Genomic DNA, 16,045 nt, shown 5'->3' on the forward strand with positions numbered 1-16,045 from the left:
AGATATGGAAGGAGGAAGGGCACCTGCAGATATTCAGCTGTTACCAGAACTGGCTAAATATCTAAGGACATAGGAAGTCAGCCAAGCTGCTTGTTAGTGAATATGAACAATGAAGCTCTTGATCATCCAGCGCTGTAATACTATATCTTTTTTTGTTCACAATAATCAATCATGTTGTTAGATTAGAATGTGGTCCCACATATAACATAGTTTTAAGCATTTGGATTTAAAAAGTCCTGGAATGATACAATTTGACTAGTTCCTCCTGTATAGGGCCATGACCAGTTCGGTATTCAAGCAGGGAGTTATTCTCAGCTCCAAACTTTGATACACCCCAAATAAAATGAATGGAATGATTACTGCTGTTAAAGAGAGAATCAAGCTAAAATCTCGCCTCTTTAACCTCTTCCAGTACTAGCCAGAATTTGTACAATCTTACATCAATGACACCAGGTCTAGCTTATATTCTTTGGCGTCAGTAGACCCATAACGGCCTTACAGAAAGTCCTTAGTGAGAGCAAAAGCTGGATAAGTGAAAAGAATAAAAAAACTTTCCCTCCTCTTTTGTACACCCGAGCTTGCCTCACGGTTTTACCCTCAAGTGGTGGCTGTGCTAGGAGATCGTAGACCTTTGCTGTGTGACATTTGCCTTTATCTTTCGTCAAGGACCAAGAGGTTGGATGCCTACTCGCTGTGTTTTGACCGTTGGGTATGTCGCCCAGTGTCGGATGTGCATGGACATTAGTCTTTCTGTTTCAAGAAGCTCATAATCTTTTTTAAGGCTGTCAAAAGGGATAACCTCATCTATGTTGAACATGCAGCCTAACCGTTTGTAGCCCCTAGTTCATTGGAAAGAGTGATCCGCATTCAAGCTTGGGAAGAAATCAGGGTTGGTGAAGATGGGGGTCATTGGTGACAGGAAGGTCATGTGGACTTTGCACATTGCCACAATGTCCCTGACCGACTGAGTGATTTTAGTTATAGAGGAGGTACATAGGTTCTGTGGTCTATGCTTGTGAGGCAGCCATGGTTCCTTCCATATGTGAATCCCTACAACCACATGGTTCATGAAGGACCAGTATTTCTCTGAGGCTTCTCAGCCCCACTCCAAAAGGAATCTGAGCTGGTTCACCAGAAGTAATATGTGACACTGTGGTCTCACAAGCCTCCCTCTGAAAGCAGTCTGTGTGTGAGAAGGCGGTTCCTGCACGCCCTACTACCATTCCAAATAAACCTGTTCAACTCTGCCTGTAGTGCTTGCAACATATTATGGGGAGGTCGACAGAGGCAGAGCCTGGAATATGAACGGGACCTTAGGTAGGATAGTCTTTTTAAGGGCAGCAATGCACCCAGCCAGGATAGGCAATATCGCCTCCAGGTGCACAGACCAATGGGTACTTGTTTAAGGAGCATGTGATAGTTGATCTCTGACGTTTTGGATGCTGTTGGGGAGAGCTGTACTCACATGGACCACTCTGTTGAGGATATTAGGTAGCATGATCTTAGTTGATCTTTGTGGACCTGGAAGAGTTTTAGATTTAGAATCTGGGGTTTTGCTAGGATAACTTTGAATCCTGACACCTAACTGAGGCTCTGTACCTCCTTGATTAAGGCTAGGAGGGGGTCCGTGGGAGTCTGATAATGCCACAATTACGTTGTCTGCATAAACGCTAATGGTAAGTGCTGTACCTCCAAAGCATATCCCTCTAATGTTTGGGTCAGTGCAGATTCGTTGGGCCAAGGGCTCCATGTGGAATGCAGATAGGAGTAGGGACAGTAGGCATCCCTACAGTGTTGCTTTGCATATGGGAAAGGGGGTTGATGAGATCCCATTCACCCTCACAGAGGCTCTGGGCTTTTTGTAACCACACATTCTCCAGTGTCAAAACTTGCTTCCAATGACAAAGTGTTTCATGGTGCTGAGGAGGTAAGGACAGTGAACTCTATCGAACAATTTCTTAGTGAGCGTTTAGTGTCAATAGTATTGCCTAACCCTGGTAACTCTGTACCTTGTCTATGAGGTGGAGTATTCATTTGGTGTTGTCCCCACAGTTTCTATAGGGAATCAAGCCTGCCTGTTGCGAGTCTATCATACTGACCTTATATGTGTTTAGCCAAGATGCTATGATGCCAGTGAAGCGCCTTGTGTCAATGTTGATAAGCAAAATTGGTCTATACAAGCCACAGAGCCGGTTGCTCTTCCCTCTTTTGGTACGACTGTTATAGAGATCTCTAGCATGGACTGAATGAGTGTGCCAATGTCTGCAGAGGAGTTAAGTACTGGATCGAGATCTAACAGAAAGTGCCATAGAGGAGAGGCGTGAAACCAGCTGGGTAGGGGCCATTCACTGCACATGACCTCAACCTTAAGAACAAAACATTACAGGAAATTACTTTATATCAAGAAAAAGAAAAAAATTCTTATATATAAATAAATAAAAACAATATTTTTGAATAATTTGCTGTGCATGATATATGTGTGGGGGATCCGTCTTCTATTTGAGCCCTTAGGAGGCCATTCAAAAGAGATATAGGTCTGACAAGAGTTCCCCTTTATAGTAACATTCATGGGATGTATACACTAGTTAGGCAGGGAGTTCCCAAGTCCTGAAGAGGACAGTTGATCTGTATATGCCTAGACACTAGCTGAAACATGTTGGCAACTATGTGTGCAAAGGTGAACCGCTGTTCCTCACCATTTACCTACTTACACCAGCTTTTAAGCATGCTAGGGGTATCCGTAATTAAAAGGAAACCCTTTAGGTATACCATTAGGACTTTTTTACTTTTCACCTGGACCCTTACTATTATCCTGACAAATCACATCTAAGAACTCCCTATCAGGCTGAGTCCACCAGGGCAGTATTTTCCTACTTGGGTGAAGCATGCAGAAGTTGTGGGTGAGATGACCTTTCAAATAGCGTGCTTGATCCCCTCTGGTGACTTTTTCAGTGAATTGCTGCATAGGTTATTTGCTACTCAAGCACAAGTTGTGATCTATATGTTGAGTTAGGAGGAGCTGCTTGGGTGTCTATCCTCTCCCGCACTTTTGGTTATTGTACACTGGCTTAAGATCATCACAAGTGGGTTTAGCACAGGGTCCAGCTGAAGGCCAGACACTATGCTCAACCCTTGTTTATACATCTATGGGCAGTATATCTGCATTGCAATGGGTGACCAGAAACTGCTGTGTATGTCTGAAGGCCATGACCTACTGGGTTGGGTTAGACATGCACTGGTGTAGGGCCTGGCTGTAGGCCTGTTCTTGTTTCTGGTGCTCTCTTGAAAAAACTGTGCATAGGTGGTTCTTTGGCATGGCCAGCCCCGATCCTGCTGAACACTGCTGAAGACAATGCACACCTGGTTCAGTGGGGTGGGAGCCAGGAATCAGAGCACACTGCACAAGGGTAAACTCACAGTGCTGCTAGATGGGTGGGACTGAACCCATAGGCTATGCCCTGTGCCAACAGGCTGCTACACAATGCTGAAGGCCTGCGTATCAGGATTGGGTTGGACAGGGGCTTTACATATGCCCAGAGTTTTCTGCACATTGATAAATTTAGTCCAAACTTGTTTGGTGAGAAGAGAACATGGAGCAAATCCAGACCACAGGTCAGTTTTTGCACCCCGAGCCGGCTGTGCATGGCCAAAGGAAGTGCACAGCAGCGCTGGGTTGGACTGGATGAGTGTTGGCACATAGCCTGTCCATATGCCAGTTTGTGCACCAGAGACTGCCGCAACTAAACCACTGTCAATATCATGGGCACATGTGCAACAAACTCTAAATGGAGGGCCTGGCCTTCAGCCAGATAATACATCAGGCCTGATCTTGCACAACACAGTGACACACGCCCTCCAACCATGTTTAGCAGATTCTGGGTGAAGGGCTTGGCCTTTGGCTCTGAACCCAACCACAAGAACACTTGGGCTCGGTTCAGTACAGAACAAAAGCCAGGCCTCGCACCATAGATCTTGGTGCCTAACCCCTATAATCTCCCAAACATTCACTAAGTAATCCTGAAACGTGAAAAACTCAAGAAGAAGCATACTTGTCGAAAGACGGGCGCTCCCCTGCATCAAAGGCATTCCGCAGCTGCTTGACCAGGTTGTCCTGTCCCGGAAGTCGAAAGATTCCCTCCTCGTTTAATCCATTTTCCCGGAGGAAGTCAGCACATTTCTCCATAAGAATAGGGACATAGTGTTGCCCGTACTTCTGTTCATAGGCCACTGTGTCAGATAGCCTCTGACCGAAGACAACTATGCAAAAAGAGAAAGAGAGTAGCGTGAGTGTGCCATGCCATTTGTGGATACAAACTGGATGCAAACAGAATAAAGAATACATTTTACTAATCATTTTCTTGATATCTACTGACAAACGTTTAGAGCACATTAGGACGATTCGCCGAACATATGTTTTATGTTTTCAGTATATTGCTTTTTGTTTGTAATAGATGGTGTTCTTTTTTTATCAATTACTATACTCAATTATGTGTTGAAACTCAACAAATATGAGAGTTTTCAAATGTCATTGTATTGTTCCTGATTATAATGGAAGACAGTGTAGTACTGCAATTTCTCGTTGGTTCCCTTCAGAACTCCCTGTAAATCCTATGGCGTTTAAGCCAATATGCTTAAAAACTGTTGCTGTGTAATGCGCCATTTAGACCTTTTTACCAATGTATTTAAAGGGATAAATGCCTCCCAACAACCTCTGCGCTACACAAATCAATGGGAGGACCAGGCTAGCTGGCTGGCTTGATGTAACATGGGGTTGGTTTGAAGATTTTAGCTAGGATTGGTTTCCAGCCTAACTCTATCTCACACTCTCCCCTCTGCCTACCAAACTGAACAACATCTGAAACATGGTGTAAGGGCAATGTCTCCACCATGTGTACTTTACAACGGGTCCCTTGTCATTTGTAAACTGTTTCTTCAAATACTTTTCCTGTTTAATCATTAGGAAGGAGAACTAAAACATGTCCAGATAAATTATTACAGAGTATTAACGAAACATTATTTGCTTTGCACTCACACATATATCTCCATTCATAATATATAGCATCTGTCGTATTTAGAAGATCTCATCAAGTGGGTACATCTGTTTTTAAGCTATATTTACAAACACACATTGGTATAGTCTGGCCGTGGCAATCTGATGCAATACATTTTGTTATTATTTTTTCACTGCAAGCATATACCACAAACATAAAGAGAAGAAAAAAGTTAAATAAAACATGGTGGTCTTAAACGTGCAGTAAAAAAAAACACTTAAAAATAAAAGATCCAGCGATTATAACTTTAATAGACCAGTACATCTATTTCCTAGGAGGCAGAGGTCATAAGAATAGGTGTAGAAACATGCGAGTTTTAATGCTCATTACAGAAAAATAAGATTCAAAGTGAGTCAAAGAAAATACATTATTGGCTTTCAGTTAGTGTTTCAACACACAATGATGACTGAAAAAAGAGGAAAATAAATGGACAAGAATCGAAAGTAAAAACATTCACAAAGTAAAGTATGGGTCCAGCAAATTTCCACTCTTCTTTTTAGGTGGCTGTACACCTGTGATCAGGTAAATAGTGAATATCACCAGGAGCACAGCAATAGAGCCAGTAGCGGATGTGGTCTGCCTCATGATGTAAACTGGGGTGCGCGGAAGAAACATGCGAATGACATTTAACCGATGAATGGATGACGAAGGCTGACCCAAAGCCCGTCGATACATGTATATACGTAAGTGTTTTAATTCATGATTTTTTTCTATTTAAGAATAAGTTGAAATAGCTAGAGCTGTTCCTACCTAGCCCAGACGTAAAACAATGTCAATGGACATATAATGCAAGCGTGGTATATACTCACTACTCACAAATGTTAGGTTCCACCTCGCCTACATTTTGAGCTGCCATTGACGTCACAGTACCTTTCCTCCGTGTGAATATCTTCTTCCGCTTACACTGCAGCTGCAGGAAGCGCAGCTCCCAGCCCCGCGTGCAGCACCAGCCGCGTTGGCAGTTGGAGTTGCCTGTCCTTTCAGGCATGGCACGCGCGGCGGCCGGCAGAGGGTCGGCAAGCAGGGCGCAGGGCAGCACCAGAGGAGGGCATGCCTGCCCGCCAGCCCTTGCTCATGCTCTCGAAGTGAACGTCATCTCTCATTGGGCGCTCCAAACACTCTCGCGGGCATCACAAGACGAGCCCGCGCCTGCCCTTCTCGACAATAGGCTCCCTTTGTCTTACCAGTAATAAGCACCAACCTGTCTGTCACTGCCAGCAATAAAAAGAAATGGCATTTTTCCACCAGCTAAGCCGAAGTTCCCGTTCAGTTAATGCCCGGAAGGCCTCAAAGTCCATGCCTCTGCCAGGCAAAGCTCTCTGTCTGCTATTGATTTTTCATTATAAATGAAGGTGTTTTATATATGAATTGTAAAGCAAAGTCTCTCGATTGGGAAACCTCCGATTGGACTAACTTAAAGTAAAAATGCCCAGGGACTTTCGGCAGGGCCACTGGAATTATGCGGCAGGGGAGGGCCAAATTATGCGGCAGGGCTGAGTATATTATGCAGTAAGAAAAGGCAATTTATGCAGAATTTTGGGATAATATGACTTCCTTTTTTTCCTTTTTTTAACGTGTTAATACTGTCTGGGCATTAGTTGCAAATGATTAGCAGCAGCTTCACACCAAAACACAGCAATAGGCTACAGAAAGGTGACTAGTCAGCCTTTGCAAAGGGCCAGCCACTGTGAGGAAATACGTGTCGCTGCGTGTTTAGTAAAGTTTGAACCGTTTGTTTTGTGCTGACAAACTCACAGCCCATGTACTGAGAATGGTTTCACTGCACTTAAAATATCTGAATTGCACAGACACTGTAGGGGCATATTGCTCATGCCGCTATACCCTCACCTATGGTATGGTTCACTCTGCCTTTAGCGCTGTTAGGCCTCCTAGAGGGGTGACTTACCCATGCCACAGGCAGGGGTGGTGGACATGGCACACAGGGATGTGTGCCATGGCGACTTCAGTTTGGTTTGCACCAAAACATGCAGCCTGCAATGGCAGTGTGTAGGTGTTAAGGTGAGTGGTCGCTGAGGGTGGCACAATACATGCTGCAGCCTCCAGAGGCCCTTTCTGGTCACAAGGCCCTTTGTAGCAGATGTACCTTTTACAATGGACTTACATATGGCCCAGAGGTGTGCCAATTGTGGAGACAATGGTACAGCTTTAGGAAAGCACTCTGGCCTAGGGAGCCTGATTGGCAGGGGACCCAGGGGGAACCTTCAGTCAAGTTGGTATCCTGTATCTGGCAAAATGTTAGAGGGTAACCATGCAAAAAATAGCACTTTCCTACCTACCCAGCTGGACATCTGACATTGTTTTCCTCGCCTCCCCATTATGTTTTCCTCCCTCTATCTTTCTCTTATGTCTATACTTGGAATCTGTAACTGAAGTAATTATGTAATCTTTAACTAGCTGATCCTCATGTAAAGCGCTCTGATACCTACGGGTCTAGCCAGCGCTATATTAAACTTTACAAATAAAATAAAAATAAAATAAAATAAACAATTGTTTTTGTTAAAACCTTCAAATGTGGCAAATATATAATTATGCAAAAATCGCCACAGCCTCACAATCACATTATTCCAGTGGACCTGCTTATGGGTAGTTTCATTGTCTTAGACTTTTTCTGATTGTGAAGAGTCTATCCTGAGATGTCATATGTTTCAGGAGGTGTCAACCAAAGACACAAATTTATAACACATCAGCGTGATACTGCACCATGAGTGGGAAACAATTGTGAGTTTTTATATTTTTATAAAGCACATTTGCAGCCCAATCATCACTGCTGCTTAATTTGGGCAGGTGCCTTAGTTGTAGGTGGTAGGCACAGGCACCAGGAAATAATTCAGCATCAGCAAACTTTGACTCAGAGCAAAAAAGACAGAAAAAGGAGAATGTAGGAAGATAATTGTTGGAAGCTGGCTCTCATATCTTTGTGTGGTGTAATAAAACAAAGTACACTGGGCAGAGAGTCCTGTGGGTTCCGGATTGGTACACAGAGGCAAACGTAGATAGCTCGATTTGGGGTCTTATGAGCGAGCAGTTAGGCTTATAAGAGGGCAGTGCTTAGAATTAGTTGTACTCACAGAGGCAATAAATGAGACACATACTCAAGAATAAATCCAAGACCAATTTGCAAAAACAACACTGATTTTTATATAATTTTTAAGATCTAGAGCTTCATTCACAGGTAATTACTTTTAAAGTTTAGAATTTTCAAAGTTTGGAAAATAACACCATTGTGTGCAATTTATGCACAATAGAAGTCTATGGAGAAAAATAGATAGTAAATTGTGAAGTTGGTTCTCGGGGTTCAGCTTCTGGATTTAGGTGAGTAGCAAGACCAGGTCCAATGTTTCACCTGTGGATCATTGGGAGCATCCCAGATTCGTCAGGAGCAGGGTGCTGAGGTTGTTGGTAGCTGGTGCGCTACAAAGAAGAGGGGACACCTAAAAATAGGCAGCACAGGGGGACTTACAGGAAAGTACAGGGGGCCCCAAATAAGGGATCAGGTTGCAACGGCCCCAGGACCACAGGTGCACAGCTGGTTTATCAGTTCTGAGACTGGGAGGGCTGGGTGCAGAGAAGATAGGTCAGCCGGGCTCTGTGTGTTGAGATGGTCTGCGCGGTCAGGGGCGGGCAGGTTGCAGCATCGATTTCTGGACAGCTGGGCCACTTATGAAGTGGGTCTCAGTGGCCTCGACATCCCTCGATGGGTGCTTGCTTCCTGGGCCCGGCAGTTGGAGTCCAGATTAGACTCTTCGTCACAGTGTCAATTGCAAGTGATCCGGTACTTCGAGTATTGCTATGGCACAGCTCTGGTAGGACTTGCTGTCCTCTCACTCGGTGGGGGGGGGGAGACGGGGGGGGCAGAACTGATCCTCTGGAACTGGTGTACTTCTGGCTTGGTTGCTGCATCCCAGTTGTGAGGGAGCCGCAAGTCAGTAAACAGGACTCTGCGGGATAGGTGCCTGTGGAATGCAGGGAAGTAGTTCCTCTACTCCAAGGGAGTCCTCTGGTAATTGTCAAAGGGCTGCAGGTGCTCCGGGGTTCTTGGAGTCCTCACAGCAGCAGGACAACACAGCACACTATGATGGTCATGTCCTTGAGGCAGCATCCAGGATTTCATGCCAAAATGATGCAGCAGGTCCTCTGTTCTCAGGTCAGCAGCTCCTATTCGTCCATTGTCTTCTTAGATCCCTCAAATCTAAAGTTCAGGGTCCAGGGGTGCCACCTAAATACTACATTGAGGGACGTTACAGAGGGAGACAGGTTGTAGCCAATGGGCTACCTATCTTTAGGGTGTCAACACCCTCTATGTGACCACTTCCTTTAGAGAGTGGGCGCAAAACTGACCCCAATTGGCTAATTCCCTCTCAAACAAGGTGAAGGAAACTAAAAAGTGGGGTCTACATTACCTGCCCCCCATAGTGGTGGTGCTTGCTGAATGTGGGCCCACTTCCTGTCCTCCTGCCGTAAGGGGAGCAGGACAGAGGGTTTACATCCTCCACTATCTGGAGATGCCTAGGCTTCATTTTAAAGTTGGCATTGAATTTGAAGCTTCACGCCGTGGAATACCATTCTGGCCTGGAGGAGGTGTGAAGCACCTCAGCCCAGAGCAGCAGGCATTGTTCCCGGCCTCTGAGAGCACAGGCTCTCACCCCATGAGGTCAGAAACATGTCTGGTTGTGGCTGACTGGCTAAGAATAGTCAGAGACCGCACCAGTGTTTGGTAGATTTTCTGGGGACAGGTCTGTGTGCATTTAATAATAAATCCAACACTGGCATCAGTGAGGATTTATTAGACAAGATGTTTGGTACCAAACATCTTAGGGTAAAGTGAAGCCATAATGGAGCTGAGGAACTCATTGTGATGGGTGTCCAGCCTATGCACTCTCTATGGCTTCCCTGTGCAACTACAATATCCAAGAAAAGGCTTAGATATTGCAGGGTCATATCTGTTTATGCTCACATGTCTACACATGGGATACAGAGCACCCTGCCATAGGGCTGTAAGGCCTGCAGTAGGGGTGGCTTACCTATACCTCATGCAGTGTCTGGGGGCATGGCACACAGGGATGCGTGCCATGTCGACTCTTCAGTTTTGATGCACCAAGACATACAGCCTGCAAAGGCAGTTTGCATGATCTTCGTGAGGGGTCCCTAGGGTGGCACAATTTGTGCTGCAGCCCTTGCGAAATCTCTTCAGTTCCAATGCCCTAGGTATCAGGGGTACCAATTACTGGGGGCTTATATGGTGGCTGAAGTTGTGCCAATTGTGGTACAGTTTTTAAGGAAAGAAAACTGTTACTGGGGACTTTTTTCTAATTAAGCACTGGATACCAGAAACTGCTTAAATGAAAATAGTGCACAACAAACCATAAGGGCCTCGTTTAAAATGATATTGTTTGTAACACTTTCACAAAAGCATACTAAAATATTTATCCTTTCATAACATTTCCAGAAAAATGTTCTCAACCAAAGGGATTATGACTGCCAATAGTCTAACATTTATTATTGTCTCCAGCAAAGAATCTTCCAGTAAAAATAACAAGAATGGAAAATTCCCTTTAGAACTTAATTTTCACAAAAGCATTCGAGTACCAGAGAAATAGCACTGCTGTGAAAAGCAGTATTAACTATTATTGCAGGAACTGTACCATTATCTCTGCTTTTCAGAGGATTAATCGATCATAGTTTCCTCAGCATGACCACTTTATCTCTCTTGTCGTGTTGCTTTGTGCAAACTGTAATTGAGCCTTGCATCTGCTTCGATTATGATGAAAACCATGGGGTGGGGGTAGGCAGTGCTTAGTTTATAAAAGAATGAGTGCCAACGCCCGTAGATCTGCTCAGCAACCAGCAGCCCATGCTATTAAATGTCAGCACACCGAGTACCAAGGCTCTGTAGTCTTGAATTCACTTTATTCCTTTTTAATCCCCTACCAAATACTCCCATCCCATTTATCTCACTCATGCAGGCTTCTGCTTTTTCCCTTTGAGATGGTTTTTCCTTCTTTCTCTTCCTCCGTGTATTGTTGACGGTCTAGTAGTTGGGGTGGGAGGAGCTAGGTGGGCTGAAGGGAAGAGGTGGGGTCAGGGACAGGAAAGGGCAGTTAGAGTAGGGACGGGGACCAAGCAAGAGGTAATAATAAAGAGCTCCTAATTACAAGTCGGTGTCCACGTGCATATGTGGGTTGGGACACGACAGCTGGCGACGAGGGTGGGATACAAAGAAACCCCCACCTCACGAGTGCCCCGTCCTGCAGCGTGGAGCGCACTCCGCTGCAACGTGGCCCCTGCGGCGCCGGTAGCGAGCCCCCCAGGAGTGGCCGGATCTCCCCTCACGAGTGGACGAGGGTCGAGAAGGAACACAGCGAGCGAGCGCTGAGGTGTCCTAGAAGCGCTGAATCGGAGCGCATGAAAACGGCAGAAAAGGGCGCCGAAAGAAGAGCGCCAAACACCGACCGCGCTAGACGCGCTGACGAGCGCACAGCGCGCCAACGCCGACAAGGGACCGGAGACCCCTCCGATGCTGCCCAGGTGAGCCTGATGTGCTGCGCAGGCGAGAGGAGGCGAAAGGAGAGCCCCAGACACGCGCTGCCCCACACAGAAGCCAGCGCTAACCCGACCAGGGACAGCCAAAAGCAAGACAGGCAGCGGGCAACACGCGAGACCAGCGCTGGACAAGCAGTCCCTACCTGAACGCGCTGGGAAAGCGGAGGTCGGCCCAGCTCCACTGTGAGTCCCCCAATACTGAATGTGTATGCCCGGAGAGGGAGAGGAACCTCGTGGTGTGACAGAGGAGGCGGCCATTACAAGGTCAGGCAACTCTAGGGACAAGCCCTGTGAAAACGGAGGGCGGCCATCTTTGAGTCAGGCAGACTCTTTAAACAAGCCCTGGCAACACCAAAAGGACACTATCAAGCGCCACCAACTAGCGAACAGTGCTCGTGGAGCACAGCAACAAACAAGCATTGGCAAAGAAACAGCATCAAGGCGCAACGAACAAGCATTGGCATCTACAAATTTACCGACAAACACCAGAAGTGAAGGGAGCGGACGCCCGCCCCTGTGCCCAGAGTCAAGAGTCAGGAGTGAACTCACCTCCTCAGGATGTCCAACAATCGCGCGCAGGATGCTCCCGCTGGAAAGGAGATCAAGGGCACGCATCTGCGAGCGCCAGAACCCCTAACAGTCACGACTGGGAGCAGCATGGGCCTCAAGTGGCAGGAGTGGTTGGAGGATTTTGAAGACTATGTCAAGGGCTCCAGGATCGAGTCAGACGAAGACAAAATAATTACTCTCCGCAATCTAGGAGGGCGCGAGATCAGCAAGATAGTGCGAGAGATCCCGACCACTGATGGCGACACCTATGTCAAGGTGAAGGACATACTGAACAACCGTTTCTTGCACAAACGAAACGTTGATTATGAGAGACACAAGTTTCACCAACAGCACCAGGACAAAGATGAGCCACTAACGTCTTTCATACACCGGCTAAGGCGTCAGTCCCAGTACTGCGACTTCGCAAACTTCTCCCCAGACGCGGCCATCAAGTCTCAAATTATCTCGGGATGCCATTCAGAGTCGCTGAGACGAAGACTACTGAGGAAGCCACAAGAGCTGGCAGAAATCGAGGAGAACTCACGCATATATGATCAAGCTGAAGAAAATGCAGCAGAAATCGAAGTTAAACCCAGCACCAGCCGAGAACATGCCAACCGCGTCTCCGACCGCCGACACGGCCGACAGGCCTACCGAGGCAACCCACGAGACCGATCACGCCGACCCAAATTCTCACCTAGGCGCCGGACGGATTACCGGCCCAGAGACTCAGAGAGGAGAGACCGACGACCCGAACGCACCAGACGATGCTACCGGTGCGGGTATGATTACCCCCACATTGACTCGTGCCCTGCCATGGGCCAACGCTGTCGAAAGTGCGGCAGATCCAACCACTTTGAGGTCATGTGTAGCGAGTATCACCGAGAACAACGTAGCGGTGCTGATCGACGCACCAGCCAGCCGAGATCTTCAAGAACAGAAACCAAGCGGCACCACGCCAGAGCCGTTCAGGATGAGCCTGCTCACTCCCCAGCGTCATCTCACTCTAGTCGCGAGTCCAGACGGTCCAGATGGGATCGCCGATCCCCTTCGAGAGAATCCAGATCCTCCTCCTCCAGGAGATCGGGCTACACCACCGAGTATGTCAACATCGCTGACAACGACCAGCTCAAACGCTACCCCCGGCTTGACATCATGGTGGGCAATCATGCAGCGAAGTTCGTCATGGACAGCGGTGCCTCTCTCAATTACATATCTGTTGCTGAGCACGAGCGCATGGTTCCCAAGCCTCACCTGCGCTTTGCACCCGTTCGAGTATACACATGGATGGCGAGGAAACCACTCCCATGCCTGGGGAAGTTCGACACCACCCTCACTCACGGCGATATCACCATTCCCGCCGTCATTCACGTTATCAAGGGACCAGACGCCGACTGCCTACTAAGTCTTCCGACTGCTGAGCGCCTACGCCTTGTTCACATTCTCTTCAACATAAACGACAGCTCCAACTATGTCGTGAAGTACCCTGCCCTCTTCAAGGGCTTGGGCAAACTAAAAGGCCGACAAGTACACCTGCATATCAACGAGCGAATCAAGCCCGTCGCTCAACATCCACGGCGAGTGCCGTTTCACCTGCAAGCCGCAGTGGCCCAAGAACTGCAAGACCTTCTGGATGCCGACATCATAGAACGCACCGAAGGACCCACCCCCTGGGTGTCCCCGGTGGTTGTCGTGCCAAAAAAAGGGACCCCCGAGAAAGTCCGCCTAGGCGTAGACATGCGCCTCCCGAATACAGCAATCGAAAGGGAGAGACACCCCGGCCCACACCTAAGTGATATGATTACAGCCCTCAATGGAGCCACGGTCTTTTCCAAGCTAGACCTCAACAAGGGATATCACCAGCTCGAGTTAGATGACGACTCTCGCTCCATCACCACGTTCGCCACACACCTCGGCCTCTTCCGATACAAACGCCTCAGTTTTGGTGTGTCCTCAGCAGCTGAAATTTTCCAAGAGACAATTCGACTTATCATCCACCACATTCCAAATTCTCTCAACTACAGCGATGACATTCTGGTGTATGGTGCAAATCTTCGAGAGCACGACATCGCCCTCGACCGCGTCTGCAGGGCCCTGCTAGACGCAAACCTGACCCTCAATAAGGACAAGTGCGAATTTCACCAATCGACACTGAAATTCTTTGGACACATTTTCTCATCCAACGGCATGAAACCGGATCCCGACAAGGTGGCTGTGCTCAACAATACCAAGAGCCCTGAGGATGTAAACGATCTGCGCTCCTTCCTTGGGATGGCGAGCTACTGTGCTCGTTACATCCGTGACTACGCCACAATAAGTCATCCCCTGAGACTCCTCACGAAATCCAACCAGCCCTTTGAGTGGACCTCAGACTGTGAGCGTGCCTTCAGAGACATTAAACGGGCAGTTGAATCATCCGACTGTCTGTCCTACTTCAACCCCAAACGCAAAACAGAGATCACCGTAGACGCCAGTCCTGTAGGCCTGGGTGCAATCCTGGCTCAATATGACGACGATTCTGACCAACGGAGAATAATCGCCTACGCCAGCCGCAGCCTCACGGACCCGGAAAGGAAGTACTCTCAGCCTGAGAAGGAGAGCCTGGCGGTCGTATGGGCGTGTGAGCACTTCCACATCTTCATCTACGGGAAGCACTTCACGCTCATTACCGACCATCAGGCACTCGTGACAATATACGGTAACCCGAAGAGCAAGATGCCCCCCAGGATTGAGCGGTGGGGCCTCCGGCTGCAGGAATACACCTTTACAATCATTCACAAACCGGGGAAGGGCGACAACCCTGCTGACTACATGTCTCGCCACCCCCGAGACTTTCCAGCACCGACTTCATCCATAGCCGAAGAATACATCCACTTCGTCTCAAACCACGCTCGCCCTCCAGCCATACCAATGGACACCATCCGCGAAGCAACCAACAAAGACGCCGTCCTGCAGATCGTGATGAAGCGAATACTGTCCAACAGGTGGAGACATCATCCGCAAGATGACGAAGAAAACTCCGAGGTCAGAAGTGAACTCCAAGCGTTCCGACACGTTGCTGATGAACTTTCAATCACTGAAGATGGCCTTCTTCTAAGAGACCACCGCATAGTTATCCCGGCCACCCTCAGACAAGGCGTAGTTGATCTAGCTCACGAAGGTCATCGTGGGGTCGTCTCCACCAAGAGAGCGCTCCGAGAGCGCGTCTGGTTTCCTGCGCTAGACCAGATAGTCGAAGCCACTCTTAAGGACTGTCATCCCTGTCAGCTAACTGGTCCCAGCACGCCACCAGCACCGCTCCAAATGACCCCGCTACCTGATGGTGTATGGCAGGAAGTTGCAATGGATTTCTACGGGCCCCTGCAGTCAGGGAAATATGTGATCGCCATTGTAGATGAATATTCACGGTTTCCAGTGGCTCAATTCATCCCGTCCACCAATGCCGCCTGTACCCTGAAAGTGCTGGAGGAAGTCTTCGCAACCTGGGGTGTTCCCAGAATCATCAAAACGGACAATGGGCCCCCGTTCAACGGGCACGAATTCAGTGACTTCGCGAAACAGATGGACTTCCAACACCGCAGGGTCACCCCGCTCTGGCCACAAGCCAATGGAACTGTCGAACGCTTCATGTCCACCATCAAGAAAACCTTCCAACGGGCCACGGCTGAAAAAAGGGACCTGCAAGCAGCATTAAATGAAGTCCTCTGTGCATACCGGACCACTCCCCACTCCACGACGGGTGTCTGCCCTGCCACTCTCATGCTCGGGAGGACACCCAGAACTCGGATCCCAACCTGGGAAGGTGCACTGAAGAAGCCCCTCTCAGACCATCAGATCGAAGACATGGCTGCAACAGATCGATATCACAAGGAGAAGATGAAGGA

General features: G+C 48.0%; 1 protein-coding gene across 4 annotated transcripts in view; it reads right to left on the reverse strand.

Moving 5' to 3' along the window:
* Positions 1-16,045, reverse strand: part of ARHGAP25 (Rho GTPase activating protein 25) — a 342,160-nt gene that overhangs the window by 54,012 nt on the left and 272,103 nt on the right. For 2 of the 4 annotated variants that reach the window (XM_086943505.1, XM_086943506.1), the window contains exon 5: positions 4,050-4,257. In XM_086943505.1, the coding sequence (XP_086799631.1) occupies positions 4,050-4,257 (208 nt within the window). Of the gene's footprint in view, positions 1-4,049; positions 4,258-5,867; positions 6,287-16,045 lie in introns of those variants that run through there. The other 2 variants (XM_086943508.1, XM_086943507.1) reach the window with 2 other exon arrangements.

This window comes from Lissotriton vulgaris, chromosome 11 (assembly GCF_964263255.1).
Source record: "Lissotriton vulgaris chromosome 11, aLisVul1.2, whole genome shotgun sequence".
In the NCBI taxonomy this organism is placed as follows: Eukaryota; Metazoa; Chordata; class Amphibia; order Caudata; family Salamandridae; genus Lissotriton; species Lissotriton vulgaris.